A 16,381-nucleotide genomic window follows, 5' to 3' on the forward strand; every position below is an offset into this window, starting at 1 on the left:
CCCGGGGCTGGCAGAGAGCCTCACTCCCAGGCAGGAGCCAGGGCCCAGAGAGGGCACTGACTCTCCCCACACAGCCTATCAGGGATAGGCGTCAGGGATGGCCCTAGAGGGGCCGGGGGCCCTCCATCTCCTGGGGCTCAGAGCTGGGACTCAGCAGGTCCACCTCCAGACTGTTCTCACTGCTGTCTCACAGACACACGTCGGTACACATGATACAGACGTGAATACACAGATCCTCAGACACGCACTCTGTAGGGGCTGCTGTTTCTGGGGGCCGTTGCCTGGCTCCGGGACCCCCTTGCATTCTATAAACACCCTCTGAAATGGGGAAGCTGGATCCCAGCCAAGGGAAGTGGAACTTTCCAGGACCCTCGAGTGCTGTTCTCTCCAGAGTCAGGGGCCCAGCACCTCCTGGAGGGAAGTGCCCTGATCCCCAGGAGCCCCCAACATAGCCAGGGCTGCCGAGTAGGGCCTTCCTTCCTTCCCAAGAGGCCCAGCACTGCGTCAGCAGGAGCCCAGCAGCCGGGCCGGGCCTCTGGAACAAAGACCACGGCTTCTGACTCAGAAAGCGGGGCCTTGGAACCCCTACCCTGTGCAGAGCAGGGAGCAGGGCCTGGGAGGGAGGCAGACACAGGCCCCCCGCTGACTCGCTCTGCGACCACTGCCAAGTCATTCAACCTAGAGCCCAGGTCCACACCCATGAAACGGCCTGAGGGAGACCTGCCCTCCCTCTGCGGCCTTCCGGGGCGGCTCCCATGAAGATTCAACGACCCTACTGGAGGTCTCGGCCCTCCCTTTGCTGAGCCTCCAGACCCCAGGAGGGGGTGGCCCCTGGATGAGCTATCAGGGAGCCCTGCCCTGTTGGTGACCCAGCCTCACACTTCCCCACCCTCCCAGCCACCCTATTGAGGTACGAGCGGTCCTGATGGGAGCCACAATCCCACGATCCAGGTGGGGATGGCAGGAGATTGGGAGAGTGGTGAGCGGGGCCTGGCCCTCATCATGAGTGGTGTGTGATCTGAGCAGCTGCAAACAGGGCTGGCCTGGGGGGCTCGGCCACGGGAGCTGGTGGGCCTGGTTCTGGAGCAGGGCTGGACCGGCCAGGGAGGACCCAGTCTGGCAGTGAGGAACGACAGGGCCCCCGGGCCTGGCATACAGTAGGTAATGGGTGACCCGACTGCATAGTTCACTGCCCGCCTCTGCCTGTCTCCTCAGGGACCTCTGGACTGTCCTCAGCTCCCCTCTGAGAGCTGAGCGGTGGGGGGAGGACAGGTGGGGCGGAGGACAGGCTCCAGGGCTGGGTGCAGGGGATTTCGCCTTCATCCTTCCCCCTTGCCCCATGAGAGCAGCAGGGAGAGTGTGGGCTCAGACTGGATGCCCCTAGGTTCCAGGTCCAGCCTCACCTCTAGTGCCCCGTGTGCCTTTAGTCCTTCTGTCTGAGCCTCAGTTTCCACATCTGTAAAATGGGTCTGAAGGTCATTTCCAAAACAGAGCAGCTGAGTCATCTGAGTTTCACCTGTCCCTGAAAACGGCTAATAATACGGGAGGAAATATTTTGAAACTTTTTTGAAAGCATCAAAGAGCTATAAAGCTGGGACCCCCACAGACCATAGCCCTTTAGGGTAAGGGTGGCCTGGGAGTGAACCTGGCCCTCTGGGGGCTGCAAGGACAGAAGCATGTTGCTGAGCGGGTGGAGGGGAGGACGTTTCTCATCTGGACAGCCGCCAAGGCTCACGCCTCAGTAAGTAACTGGCAGTGGCCTGGTCAGACCCGGCGCCCCTGGCTGGACACCCGTGCAGTAAACAGCCTGTGCTTGGCAGCCCTCTGGGGCTCTCTCTGGGGGAATTTGTCTTCATCCCAAGCCGTAGAGTCCCTGCAGCTCACTTTCCAAGCCCAAGTGCAGCTCCCCAGCGGGAGCCCTACCTGGCCCTGGGAGGCAGGGCTGCCCCTATTCCCAGAGGAAGGACAGAGGGCAAGGACGGGAGCCTGGCCGCGGGACCTGAACTCGGCAGCGGCAAGTAACACTGCGGGGGGGAGCTGGGCGGGGAGACCCCAGCGACCTGACCTCTGGGTGGACCTGAGCCACACCACCCGCCCCCTGCTCCCTGCCAGCTCAGCACAAACACTTCCTGCCTGGAGATCTCCAGGCCCATATATAGACGCTGGCCTAGGAGGGGCTCACCCCAGCCCTGGAGGCCCAGGAAGCCAGACCCGCATCTGCAGGTATTCACCCCTCCCTGAGGCCCCTGCACCAGCTCCGAGGAGCACGTGGGAGAGGCAGGAAGGAGCAGGAAGCCAGACCTCCACCGCTAATTCATGTGGAGCTCTCCACTCCCCATGCTGCGCCCCGGTTTCCCCATCTGTAAAGTGGGTGCATAATCTTCTTGCCTAAGGGAGTATGCCTTGATGACTCCATCTCCCCGAATGTCTGGGCCCCTCTTCTCAACTTAGGAGAAAGAAACTGTCTCCAGTGGGAGCAGGGAAATGGTCTCCTCAGAGAAAGGCCGGGGAGGGTAATGCTTATCCTCGAAGGAGAGGTGCCGATTCGAAGGGGAGGGACTGTAGGCTCCCCGAGGGAGAAACATTGAGCTGGGCCACTGGAGGCACACACGGGACACAGCTGAGCTACCATCCAGCCACACCTGTTGACAGACAGCCGCCCTGCCTGGCTTGGCCTCCTCAGGCCTCAGGGAGCTCATCACCACCATCCCAGCTCTGCCACGGGGCCCTGTGTCTGTGCCAGGGTCACCCAGGCAGGCCCACCAGCAGGCGCTCCAACCCACACGGGGATGTGCTCGTGGCCTGTGCCCCGAGAGCCCCTGCGCCGCGTGGCGGTGACCGGGGGCACCCACGGCAACGAGATGTCTGGCGTCTACCTGGTCCGGCACTGGCTTCGGGCCCCGGGGGAGCCGCAGAGACCCAGCTTCTCCGCCACGCCCGTGCTGGCCAACCCGGCGGCTACAGCTGCCTGCCGCTGCTACGTGGGCCGTGACCTCAACCGCACCTTCACCAGTGCCTTTCTCACGTGAGTGTTCTCACCACTATGGGGCCCCTGTCGGCCAAGCCGGCCCAGCCTCTCAGCCTGGCACTGAAGTCCCCACCTCAGACACCCCCTCCAGCCACCAGTAGGGCGCACCTCTCTGCCTGGGATACCCATTCCTCCTTTTTCAGTTTGGAGAAATCCAGATTGATGCCGCCTCCTCCAGGAAGCCTGTCCTAACTCCAGGCTGGTCAGGGCCTCCTCTGGGTCCCCCAGACCCTGGGCTTGCCTCAGATCAGCCCCACAGGCTGTGTTTACTTGTCTTGTGCCCCAACCACTGTTCACACCGTTCTTCAGTGGATATGCAGTGAGCCCCATCTCTGAGCCAGGCTCCAGGTGGCTCAGGTGAGAGGATGGGGAATAGGACCGAGGTGTTGTCCTCAGTTTACTGGGGTAGACAGAGGAAGAACCCAGCAACCACAACCCAGGAAGCTAAATGCAGGGGTGGGGGCGACACAAAGCATCTCACCTGGCCAAAGGCAGTCAGGGAAGGCTTCCTGGAGGAGGTGGTATCTCAGCCAAGTGGAGAAGAAGTTAACCAGGTGAAGAGAGGAGAGGGGTTCCCAGGAAAGGCGCAGCAGGTGCAAAGGCCTGGAGGTGAGACCAGCATGGTGCTCGGAAGTGTGGCTGGAGTGAAAGCTAATGAGGCGGCGGCCGAGGGTTTGGACTTTATGGGGATGGTGAGGAGCCAACGAGGGTCCTGAGCCAAGCAGGCAGGCCACAGTGGCCTGAAGGAAGAGCCCTGGAGCTGCTCTGTCTCTCCTGCGGTGTCCCAGCAGCTTCACTCCTGTGGGCACCATGAGGCTGCTCTCCCTTTAAACTTCTGATCACTGACTGAGCATGGCGGGGGGCTGACACCCCACTCCTGCCCCTGCAGTGCCACGGCCCACCCAGGCGACCCATACGAGGTGACAAGGGCCCAAGAGCTGAACCGGCTGGTGGGGCCCAAGGACTCCGGCCGGGCCTTCGCCTTCATCCTCGACCTGCACAACACCACGGCCAACATGGCCGCCTGCCTCTTCGTGGACAACGCCCACGACGCCTTTGCCTTGCACCTGTGCCGCCATCTACAGGTGGCCCTGCCCCCAGAGGACAGAGCGAGGGAGGGTGGGGAAGGGGACAGGGGGCAGAGGGGATGGCCCCCCTTCCCTGCCACCTTCGGGTACTCCAGGCCCTCTGGTTCCTCCCCTCCCCCTCCCCACCGGAGAGCGGGGCGGGGGGGGGGGGGGACGGGCCCCGTGCTCCCTCCATGCTCTCCCCCACCGCCTCAGTCTCCCCTCCCGAGCAGGCCTAGGGCCCTGACCCGCCCCTCCCGCTCCCAGCTGCAGAGCCCGGAGCTGCCCTGCCGGGTCTTCCTGTCGCAGGTGCCCGGGAAGGAGAGTTTCCACCTGGACTCGATAGCCAAGAACGGAATGAGTAGGCCGCCACCGTGGGAGAAGTGGGCGGGGCCTGGAGGGGCCGGGCCAGATGATGGGCGGGGCCAGGGGCCTGGGGTCTGGAGCACCCTCCCTCTGTGGAGCCTGCCTGACCCTTTGCCTCCCGGTCCCCAGCCCTGGAGCTGGGCCCCCAGCCTCAGGGCGTGCTGCGGGCCGACCTGTTCACCAGGATGAGAGCCCTGGTGGCTGCAGCTCTGGACTTCATTGAGCTCTTCAACCAGGGTGAGAGCTCCCAGGGCCTTGCCGGGGAAACTGAGGCCCAAAGAGGAGAGGGCCTGGCCCAGGGGCCAAGGAGCCGGGCTCATGGCCAGGCTTGGAACCAGCCCTGAGTGGCCTCCTCGGCCCACCCCGCCACAGAGCTGGAGGGAGGGATGGGCTCACACACCTGGTCTCCCACACAGGCACGGCTTTACCTGCCTTTGAGATGGAAGCCTATAGAAGCCTGAGCTTCGTGGACTTCCCCCGCACGGAGGCCGGGGACTTGGCAGGCACTGTGCATCCTCAGCTGCAGGTGTGTGTGTGTGTTGGGAGGGGACTCCTGGGTCACAGCCTTGGGGGTGTCAGGGGAAACTGAGGCCCAAAGGAAGGGACCACAGGTGCCTGCCACAGGGTCACCAGCATCTCAGAATCAGGAGCAGGAGGACGGGAGCCTGGGCCCCCTACTGCCTCCCCTGGAAACCCACACGCAGGCCTGGAACTTGGGGCCACAGTGATCCTCATGGCACCCACGGAAGGCATGAGAGGACCCCTCAACAGCCTGGACACGCCTCTCCTGGCTGCAGAAGGCAGAGGGAGGGAGGAGATGGGGGCAGGCACGACCCAATTCCTCTGCCTGGGGGTGCAAATACAGAGCCCTTTCTGTATTTTCCAATTAAGTTCTTGAGCATCCCTATGCACATTAGCAGGGAGTCCAGCATGTCCCTCTCCAGGCCTCCCTTCCTGAATGTTCCAGGAATTGGGCAATTCTGCTTCTACACCACCAGGAGGAGGTTGGGAAGAATGGGCTGGCCCCCAGCTGTTGCTCTGCGTGCTGTCACATGGGGGGGCTTTTGAAACGGCCCATGCCCTCCGTGGCCTTGGTGTCCAGCAGTGCCCAGGCAGCAGGGGTGTCCTAGCCTCCTTAGTAACTGTTCCCCAAGCCCCCCAACTGGCCTTCAGAGGTGAGAGGGGCTTCAGAGGGGGCCACCTGCTCTGTTGGCACCAGCCTCCCCCCTCACCAGTGACCAGCCAGAGCCCCCTCCTCCGCGATGAGTCCTTATGGGCCAGCGGAACTCAGGTGGGGGACCCTCCCCTTAGTATCAGAGGTGACCAAGTAATGCTGAACCTCTGCAAGGATGGGCTTCTGTTGCGGGGGCCTCCACTTCCTTCCTCCGTCAGCCCTGTCCGTCCCTGAGAGGTACAGGCCCTGGTCCCCAAGGCCTGCGGGACCTCCAGCGTGGGAGCCACCCAGCAGACAGAGCCGGCATGTGCTGAGGGCACAGCAGAGCACAGGCACGAAAAAGAGAGAAATGTTGGGAAGAATTTGATATTTCAAAAATATTTTAAAGGACCAAAGTAACAATTGTAGGAAAATCAGAACTTGGTTGGACTTTTTTGTCTTCTTATTACAGCTTCGTGTTTTATTTGGAGGTGTCATCTTACTTGTAATGACGTTATGGTGGAGGGGCACCATCCTTTCAGCGTTTAAGGCTAGAGGGTGTTAAGCCGCCCTGCCCATCTTCCATGCAGAGGCTAAGTAATAACAGTCATTTTGAGTGATTTGTTCCACAATTTTAAAATATATTTAATGAACTTTTATATTGTGTTTACTACGTGCCAGACACTATTAGCCATTTGATTTAAACCTCAGGTTGATGGGGGAGATATAATCTCTATGTTACAGATGAGGAAGCTAAGGACCAGAGAGGTTAAGTGACTTGCTCCAGATCACACAGCCAGCAAGGATTTGAACCCAGGTTTCACTATCTGTGGCCATAACCACTAGACTGCACTTCCACAATGACAAATGTCTTTTTAAGATGACTGGTGTCTCCATTTAGATACAGAGCCAGCTGGCATCTCAGCAGACACCTTGTCACATCAATTGAGGAAGTGAAGGACTGTGTGGGCGAGGCCATAAGTCCTCGCCCACACACTTGGGCGGTCCCTGCTGGGGTGGCTCCCACAGGGGCCGGGGCAGAGGTCAACGCCAACAACCTCGGCCCTTGGCTCTCCTCTCAGGACCGAGACTTCGAGCCACTGCGGCCCGGCGCGCCCATCTTCCAGATGTTCAGCGGCGAGGACGTGCTCTATGAGGGGGAGTCCACCGTGCACCCTGTGTTCATCAATGAGGCCGCCTACTATGAGAAGGGCATTGCCTTCTTCCAAACTGAGAAGCTCACGTTCTCCGTGCCCGCCCTGCCCGCGCTGGCCCCCACCACCACCCGGGGTCCGTAACCCAGGCCCAGCCTCAGCCCTCCCATCTGAAGAATGGATCCTGAGGCACACTCCCCAGCCCAGGGCCCTTTGCCACCCCCATACCTCTGTGCCTCAGTTTCCCATTCTATAAAATGGAAGATGTCCGGGGTCCATGGTTTGTATCCTCTGTCCTGCATAGCCCCTCTCTGTGACCTCAGGATTTGGGGCAGGTCTGGCCCAGTGTGGTCTTGGACATGCTGTGTCCTGGGGCCAGTGGTGGCTGTCTCTGTGCCCATACTTGTCCATCAGTGCCCAGGGGGAAGATCCCATAGTGTGGGGGTAACTTGGAAAAAGACTGTCCTGGGGCCAGCAGAGGGACTTCCAGAGGAGACTGCAACCCAGAGGCAAACTCCGCTACACTCCCAGGGCCAGAGAGTCGGTCTGGGGGAGCAGAAGCTGTGCCCATGTGTGTGCACGTGTGTGGGTGTATCCATGTGTGTGCCTGCCCCAGGTGCTGAGTGTGTGTGTGCTCGTGTATGTCTTTGCACACACGTGTTTCCGCTAGCCTCAGTATCTTGGGCGTTCTCCTGGGGAGCTCTGTATGTGGCCGGCGCACCGTCCAGGTGTGCATTTCCAGGTGTGTAATGAGCCTGGCGCCCGTGGGGACTCAGGGGAGGGGGTGCAGCTCGACAAGGCTCTCCCCACCCTGGACAGCCCGTCCAAGTGCGGGGACACAGGAAGCAGGTGCCTTGGCTTGGGACGGAGGGAAGTCCGCCTCCTCCACCATCCCAGGATGCTCCACATCAGCGGCGGTGGGGAGCGGGCACAGGGTCTGCTGCTGGGGCCCCCGGTCCTGATCCAGGGGCTCTCTGCAGGGTGTTCACGACAGGGCTGAACCGGGCAGGGTAGGACGGGGCCTGGACGCAGCCTCACGCTTTCCACACCCGCCTGACAGCGGGGCTGGTGGAGCCCCGAGCTCCATGCTCTCGGGCGTCACTCCCCGCCCCTCTGTACCCCGCCTGACCCATCCATCTCCCCGCGGCCACGGCTGCCGCGCTGCCTCCTGCTATTGAGCAGCGAGATGAGAAGGTGTGAAGGATGTGGGGGCACCAGGGACGGGCTGGCAGGCAAGATGGATGAGGGGGCAGGGGGCCAGTGGGTGCCTCCGGCAGGAAGGGCGGGCCAGCCGGGGAGGAGGCTGTGCAGGGAGGCGTGCCTGTGTGCATGGTGTGTGTGTGTGTGTGTGTGTGTGTGTGTGTGTGTGTAAGAGAGCGTGTGAATCCATGCACACAGGAGTTTGTGCTTGTGCACACGGGTGGTCATGGGTCCTTGGCCTCGGGTTCGTCTGTGTGCATGTGGGTTGGTGTGTCAGTGTGCTCACGCACGTGTGGGTGTTTCCCATTACACAGACCAAAGGCATGTGCAAGCATGTGTGCATACACACACATCAGGAGCCAGCAGAACCCCGGGCTGGCCCACTCCGGGAGTCTGAGGGGGAGCCACCAGGACTGGTGTGGATCCCCCACACGCCTCCATTGTCTCTCCCATTTCCCATCCACCCCCCCTGTGGCCCCTGAGAGCGCCGGGAGCCTCTATCACAAGCCCCCTCCTCTTGCCTGGCAGCAAACCCCAGAGGCGGCGCGGGCTTCCTCCCACAGCTGGGCATGCGTCTGTGCCAGGGTCCTCCCAGCTCGCGGGCAGAGATCTGGGGTGCAGGGGACAGAGCAGCAGGCATCTCTGAGCTCAAGGGAGGCGAGGTCTGCCCTGGGCATGAAGCTCTGGGAGGGGCCCGGATGTTACACTAGGACAGAAGCAGCCCCTCCCACCCTCCGCCCCTCGTGCCCCGTCTTAGGTGTGCGTTTCTGCCAACCCCATGTCCCCAGTGCTCGACTCTGGAGGAGGTGTGTGTGGGGGGTCCCGCCTACCTTGGGGACCCCAGTTGAGCATGCCCAGCCCAGGCTGTTGTGCTCTCTCCTGGTACTCTGGCCTGGGGGCTAGCCTGGGCTGCTCCCTCCCAGAATGGGCGAACCTGGGGTCTAGCCAGCTGATCCTCCTGGGCCACAGGGCAGGGAAGAAATGACCAAGCAGCACTCTCAACTGAGAGCCACCAGCTTCGGAGGACCCCAGCCCCGTCTGCCTTCCAGACCAGTGATACACATGTCCCCTGAATGCTCAGCCCCGGACAGTCGGGGACAGCCTGGAGAGAACAGACAGACCCACGGGCAGAGCAGACACATGCCCCAGAGGCCTCTGACGTGAGCCAGCATCCTACCCTGTGGGGACTATGTAGGCATCGTCACCGAGGATGGGGACAGCTTACTGCTCCCAGGCTGAGCCAGCCTGTCCCAGGCGGAAGAGATTATGCACTTAGTTCAGTTGGGGAAACTGAGGCACAGGGACTATCAGGGACCTGCACAGCTCACTGGGCCGAGCCATTGGGAGGACCCGGCTCCCTGTCACCCAGTCCGGGGGCTTGGCCTCTGCCAGCACTTGCTGCTGCCACCCCCCTCCCCCGCCAGCGTTTCCTCTCCAGCTTCCCCGGCGATTCCACACCAGCAGCCCCAGGTCAGGGGTCTGCGTCCTGGTGAGAGGGCACCGCCTCTGCCATTCAGCCCTCCGTGCTCCTGCCAGTACTGTGGCCTCCCCAACCTCCCCAAGGCCCCATCAGCCCCCAGCCCCTCCAGTCTGCCAGGCCTGGGCCTCTGTGGACCACACAGCGCATCCTCAAAGCGGGCCTCCCCGCCCTGCGCCTGGGCCCATTGATCAGGAATGGCTGGGGGGCTCCTAGCTGGGGAAGGGAGGGCACCAGGAGCGGGGACCGGGAGCGGGAGAGGAGGCTTTGCGACGTCAGAGCCTTCCCACCTGCCCTCCTCCTGCATAGCACCGCCCTAGAGCTGGATAAGACCAGCCAGCGGCCTCGCACCGTCCAGTCTGAGGGTGGCTTGGAGAAGGGGCCCTGCACACCCCAGAGCCAGGACCCCAGGTACCCAGGCTCAGGTGGAGACCCAAGACCTGGGTGATCAAGGAGGGAAGGACAGTCCTGCCAAGAGACCAGGGATGGAGTGAGCACCTGAGAGCTGAGTGGCGCTGCCGAATGGACCGGGAGACCAGGAGAGGCTGACCACCACTCCCGGCAGGCAGGGGCCCCTCTGGTGGCAGCCGCAGCCCAGCCCCAGCTGAGCAGGGCTTCTCCAGGAGCCGGACATCCTGGCTGTCCCCATGGCAGGTACAGTGCAGGCAGCCGAGGCGGCCCCATGGGTAGGCTCGGGCTCCAGGGGAGTGGGGCAGGGCAGGGATTGGGGACCAAGGAAACCCCACTGGACCGAGGCCCTGGGCGAGAGGGTGGGGCAGGGGCACCCCTGGCTGAGGCCTCAGATCCCGCCAGGGCAGGGCTGATGGGCTCGCAGCCACCCAAACACAAATGTGGGGTTGCTGACAGGCAGGGGGACAGAGCCGTTTCTGGGAGGTGAAAGCCTTGTCAGGCGTGGGTGACCGTGGACCTGGCGCCTCTGCTCCCTGGGCCTCGCCCCCTTGAGTGTCAAGGTGGGCGGCTGGATGAGAAGCCTCTGACATCCCCTCCGGACCTGACTCCACGCCTGTGGGAAATTGGCATCTCCTGACCCCCAGGGGTGCTGGCTTTCAGAGGAACTGGGCAGAGGAAGGGCCCCTCCCCAGAGTTCCTGAGAGCACCGAGGGCCAGCACATTGATGGGGCTGGGGGCGTGGGGGGGGACAGGGGCTGGGCTGGTAGAAGACTTGGGAGCCAGTGACCAGCCTGCAAAGCCCCCAGGCATAGCGAAGCCATGAGCCTCTCCCCCTGGGACCCATCGCCATGGACCCTGGGGGCTGGCACTGGTTGCCTGGATGACGTACTTGCACTGCAGGGCAGCTGAGCGACGGGCAGTTGCCCATCTGATCGCCTGGTCCAGGTGGTGGGGACATCAGCCCATCCACCCTTCATGCCCCTCTGGGGGATGCAGACCTGATGTGGCCCAACCCTCTCAGGGCAACCCACCCGCCCCCAGACTGCAGAACTGCCAGGGGCTTTAGTGAGGTGCCACTTCTCACACGTGGCTCTCAGGGCTGCAAAGGGTAGGGCCACGGGGCCTGGGCCCCACACTCTCACTAGCACCTGCTGTGTGCTGGCTCTGGCCAGGCACTGCCCACCTGTCAGCTCGTACACTATACCGCCCCAGGACTCTCCCGCCACCCGTCTGCCTGTCTGTCTGTCCATCCATCCAGCACCAAAATCCTACCTCTGCCCAGGGGATCCTGTGGTTTTCCCAGGCCCTCGGCCCCTTAGGGGGTTGCTAGAAACTAACAGTCTCCTTTTCAGGATTTATTTTCTAGTTTTAAATTTTTAATTGTGGTAAAATATACATAACATAAAAATTACCATTTTAACCACTTTTAAGTGTACAGCTCAGTGGCATTAAGTACATTCATATTCTTGTGCAGCCATCACTCCCATCCATCTCCAGAACTTTTTGCATTTTGCAAAATGGAAGCTCTGTCCCCATTAAACACGAGCTCCCCGCTCCCCTCCCCCAGCCCCCGGCACCCACCATTCTACCATTGTCTCTATGAAGTTGTCTCTTATGAGTGGAATCACACACACGTCCTTTTGTGACCGGCTTATTTCATTCATCATAGTGTCCTCCAGGTTTGTCCCTGTGGTAGCATGTTTCCGCATTTCCTTCCTTTTTAAGGCTGAATAATATTCCCTTGTCTGGATAGACCACATTTAGCTTATCTGTTCGTGCAGTGAGGGACACTTGGGTTGCCTCCACCTTTGCTGTTGTGAATACGCTGCTATGAACACTGATGTACACGTGTCTGTTCAGGTCCCTGCTCTGGATTCTTTGGGTATGTACCTGGAAGGGGAATGCTGGACCACATGGGAATTCTATCTTTGATTTTTTTGAGGAACTGTCATTCTGTTTCCCAGCGGCTGCACCATTTTACATTCCCACCAACGGTGCACGGGGTCCCAATTTCTCCACATCCTCGCCAACACTGGAATTTTCTGTTTTTGTTTTTGTTCTTGTTTTTTGTTTTTGGTAATAGCCATCCTCGTGAATGTAAAGTAGTATCTCATTGTAGTTAGGATTTTTTTTTTTAATCAGAAGGGTGGAGGGTCACAATGATTTTGGCCAAGGCTTGTGCCAGGATTGTAGACCAAAAGATAGGATCTTCAGAAAAAAGTGAGGAGGCCAGAGAAGAAAGATGTTAGAACGGGCTTCCAGAGGCAAGATTTGGGCAGGTTTTCGAGGTCGGAGATGGATAAGAGTCATTCGTGATAACTCAGGGATCTCCTCTCAGCTCAGTTCTCCTTAAACGGGACCAGGCAGTGGGGTCTCCACAGAGCTGAGAAAGACCCCCACCCCCAACCCCCATGGTCTCATCCGTAACAGGTGTGGTTTCTGAAGGGCCTCCTGTGTGCCAGGCCCTGTATGCGTCCTCACAAATCCTCACATCGGTCCTGTAAGGCAGGTATTAAGAACCCCTTGTGATGGATGTGGAAACTGAGGCTCCGGGAAGTGAAACAATTTGCTCAAGGCCACATGGCCCCCTGATGGCTCAAAGATTCCCTGGGGAGCCAGACAGGCCCTGTCTCCAGCCTCCAGGAGCTTTCAGTGAGCATTTACCTCACACGGTGGTGCTGAGTCAGGGATACTGTGGGAAGAGGCCTGGCAGTCAAGGGGGGCTTCCTGGAGGAGGTGGCACCTAGGTGCAGCCTGAAGGATGAGGGCTGGCTGGGTGGAGTGGGGGTGGGTGAGGTGAGGAGGGGCCTACACTTCCATCCTCTCTCCCCAGCCTTCCTGTCTGCCGGCCTCAGGGTACTGGCACCCTCAGAGACCTACACCCAGCCCGTGAGCAGCTCCAGCTGGGAGCCTCGGCTGGACTCCCCATTCCCATCAGGCCCTTCCACAAGCTCCATAGGGGCCCAAGCCGTGGCTGAGCCCACCGGGCAGGGTCCCAAGAACCCGCTTGTGTCCAGCGTGACGGTTCGGCTGGAGATGAAGGCTCTGTGGGAGGAATTCAACCAGCTGGGCACAGAGATGATTGTCACCAAGGCGGGCAGGTGTGAGCACAGGCGTGTGTGTGGTGGGGGCAGGGGGCTGGGGCCGCATTCGGGCTGCTGAGCACCTCCCTCCCGCAGGAGAATGTTCCCCACCTTCCAGGTGAAGATCCTGGGCATGGACACGCTGGCTGACTACGCCCTGCTCATGGACTTCGTGCCTCTGGACGACAAGAGATACAGGTCTGGGGGCTGGCCAGGGGGAGCAGCTCAGACCTCAGCGCTGAGACGGGGAGACAGACCCCTACCTGCACTCTGGGGTGAGGCAGGCCAGCGGGAGCAGTGTCGGGGAGGCCCATCCGGGGGCAACAGTGGGAAGCCTGGTGGCGCAGGGGTGGGGGCCCAGCTCAGGCAGCCGACAGCCTGAAGTGGGCAGCGGGCTAGCCTGGGCAGGCAGAGTGGGCTAGCCCAGGGCAGCAGCTGCAGCCACAGGGAACTCAGGGCCGGACAGCACTCTTGGAGCCTCTGTGCGAGATGGGACAGTGCACGGGCAGTAATGAGCAGTGACAGCCCCTCCACCTGCCAGGCTTGGCTCTGGGGGGCAGCAGATGAGTGTCGTGGGGGCAGACGGGGCGCCCTCGCCACCTCGTCCTGCTCCCCAGGTACGCCTTCCACAGCTCGGCCTGGCTGGTGGCGGGCAAGGCGGACCCGGCCACGCCCGGCCGCGTGCACTTCCACCCCGACTCGCCGGCCAAGGGTGCGCAGTGGATGCGCCAGATCGTGTCCTTCGAGAAGCTCAAGCTGACCAACAACCTGCTGGATGACAACGGCCACGTGAGGCCTGGGCCACAGCGGGGAGGGGCTGGGCCCGGGCGGGGGACGCTGGGGCCTGATGATGACGAAGCCAGGAGCCAGGGCCGGCTGTCCTTTGGTGCCTGGTGGCCTCGGTGCCCAGCACCCCCGCCTGCTGCTGATGGCCAAGGCTGGGGGCCGAGTTCACCTGGCCGGGGGTTGGACAGCAGAGGGGACTGTCTAGGCAGGTGGCGAAGTGGGCTGAGGGCGTGGGAATGTTCCAGCAAACTGTCCTCCTCGTGGACAATGTTTATGAGACACCCACCACGGGCCAGGCCTGTTGTAGGTGCAGGAACACAGCATCGTTGACACTTTGTCAAACAGACAAAGATCCCTGCTCTTGTGGGGTAGGGGGCAGATGGTAGGAATCCAGAAGACACTGTATGCAGTGTCTCAGATGGTGACAAATACCAGGAGAAAAAGGAACCAGGGAGGGGGGCTGAGACGGAGGTGGCTCTTCTGCTCAGGGGGCTCAGGAAGCTGCTAAGGGGATGTTTGAAGAGATCTGATGGAAATGGAGGAGGGAGCCTGTGCATATAGAAAGGGAGCTGTTGCAGGCAGAGGGAACAGCAAGTGCAAAGGCCCTGGGGAACTGCAAGGAGGCTCCCGTGTGGCTGGAGCGAAGCAAGGAGGAGAAGCTGGAGGAGAGGAGATCCTAGAGGCTGCCCGGGCTGGTCTGCAGGGCCAGTTTGCTGCCGAGAGGATTCTGGCTTTTACTCTGTGCGGAGTCGGAGCCACAGGAGGGTTTTGAGCAGGGGGTGACATGCCTGGCTCACGGGGGCTGCTGTGTGGAGACTGGACAGAGGGGCCAGGTGAAGGCAGGGAGACCAGCCAAGAGGCAGCTGAGGAAATCCAGGAGAAAGATGATGGTGGCCAGGTGGGGTGGGAGAGGCAGTCAGATTCTGGATAGTTCTGAAGGACAAGCTGACAGCCGCGATGTGGGTGTGAGAGAAGGCAGAGCGGTAAGGATGCTCAGCCTCAGTGAGGGCTTGCTGCTGCCCGCCCCGTCCACCCCCTTCCGCACCCCTACAGATCATTCTCAACTCCATGCACCGCTACCAGCCCCGCTTCCACGTGGTCCTCGTGGACCCACGCGAGGACAGCGCGCGCTACGCCCAGGAGAACTTCAAGTCCTTCATCTTCACGGAGACCCAGTTCATGGCCGTGACGGCCTATCAGAACCACCGGGTAGGTCAGACCACAGCTCCCGTGGCAGCTGCCAGCCCACTTCACAGGGACGGAGACCGAGGCCCGAGGCGCTTAGCCCCTCCATGCACACAGACCCCTGCCCTCCTCCCCTTCGCTGGGACTCAGTGGGCACCTGCCAGTCATCCCCTTGCCTTCACGCCACTGGCTCTGTGGTTCCTGGGCTGAGGGGCCCGGGTCGCAGGGCCTCCTGACTGGGGGATCCAGTGGGGACAGGGTGGCTGAGCCAGGGCTGACCCATAACTGCACTTTCTCCTCTGCAGATCACCCAGCTGAAAATCGCCAGCAACCCTTTTGCCAAGGGCTTTAGGGAGAGTGACCCGGACTCCTGGTACTGTCCAGCCCCTGCCAGTCCTGCCCTAACCCAGCCCCTCACCCCAGCCCCAGGCATCTCCTAGGCCCTCAGCTCCTGACCCCTGTTTTAGGGTCATGCCCACTGACTTGTCCTGGGGGCCCACTGTCTGACTCTGACTGTGCCTGGGTTCTTCACCTTGACCCCTCCCCACTCCTGCTTGCCCCACCTTCAGGACTGTATCTCCACGGCCCCCGCTCAGCGTGCCAGCCCAGCGCTGCCGCAGGCTTGCCTCCTGCCTGCTGAAGGGCTCCACGGAGCAGGAAAAAGGTGAGGCCAGAGCCTGTACGGTGGGCGGGGAGTGAGCGGACGGCCACAGGGCCTCCAGCAAGCGGCTTCAGCGCGCTCAGCAATCCCACTGGACACCTGTGTGGACAGAGAAGGCGGGGAGCGGGGGCAGAGATTTCTAAGACAGTATCGGGCCCAAGGCAGGGACAAGGTGCTGAGAGCAGGGGTAGGGGGTGTCAGGCGGGCTCCTCCTCCTGGAGGAGGTGGTTCCCAAGCTGGGCCTTGGAGGACTGGGAAGCGTTTGGACAGAGAGAGCAGGTGGGGAAGAGCAAGGGCAAAGGCTGAGAGGTGGGCAACTTGGGATGGGAGGAGCCAGGACCAGGACAGGGCAGGCTGAGGGTGTGAGGGAAGGTCTGGGGTCCACTCAGACCATTGCCTCCCTCAGATCTCAACAAAGCTCCAGCCTCCACCTCCAGGACTGCTGCCCGGCTCCACCATCAGCTGCTGGCGCCCCCTGAAGCTCTGCTGGCCCCAGCCACCTACCGGTCCCCCGCCTATCAGAGCCTGTACCCTGGAGCCTCAAGCCCCCTCAGGATCCCAAGGGCCAGACCCACACCGTACCCCCTTCCCAGTATCCAGGCTGACAGAGATCAGGGGGGCCTGCCCCTCCCAGCTGGGCTGGGGCTTCTGTCCCCCACCGCCATGTGCCTGGGGCCTGGCCAGGACCCTCAGTGATGGTGGGAGCCCTGTGGACACAGTCCTCTTTTTTAAAAATTTTTTTTAATTGTGAAATTTTTGTTGTACATTATCATTTATCAGTCACCATATAAATGCATCCCTCCACCCCTT

At 61.3% G+C, this 16,381-nt stretch overlaps 2 protein-coding genes across 2 annotated transcripts; both read left to right on the forward strand.

Moving 5' to 3' along the window:
* Positions 1-2,523: 2,523 nt before the first annotated feature.
* On the forward strand, positions 2,524-7,035 carry ACY3 (aminoacylase 3). Its single transcript, XM_014793161.2, has 6 exons — positions 2,524-3,025; positions 3,918-4,113; positions 4,363-4,456; positions 4,591-4,698; positions 4,878-4,987; positions 6,697-7,035. The coding sequence occupies exons 1-6, from the start codon at positions 2,790-2,792 to the stop codon at positions 6,910-6,912; spliced, it is 960 nt and encodes a 319-aa protein (XP_014648647.2). The 5' UTR covers positions 2,524-2,789; the 3' UTR covers positions 6,913-7,035.
* A 631-nt stretch (positions 7,036-7,666) lies between these two features.
* TBX10 (T-box transcription factor 10) lies at positions 7,667-16,267 on the forward strand. The gene is made up of 12 exons (XM_087423116.1): positions 7,667-7,723; positions 7,829-8,000; positions 8,497-8,630; positions 9,407-9,457; positions 9,591-9,856; positions 12,544-12,957; positions 13,036-13,137; positions 13,557-13,728; positions 14,779-14,934; positions 15,216-15,283; positions 15,480-15,574; positions 15,978-16,267. Exons 1-12 carry the CDS (start codon positions 7,667-7,669, stop codon positions 16,265-16,267), a joined length of 1,977 nt encoding a protein of 658 aa, XP_087279242.1.
* Positions 16,268-16,381: the final 114 nt, after the last annotated feature.

The sequence above is a fragment of the Ceratotherium simum genome, chromosome 34 (genome assembly GCF_057802395.1).
Source record: "Ceratotherium simum simum isolate JZ-2026a chromosome 34, ASM5780239v1, whole genome shotgun sequence".
NCBI classification, from domain to species: Eukaryota; Metazoa; Chordata; class Mammalia; order Perissodactyla; family Rhinocerotidae; genus Ceratotherium; species Ceratotherium simum.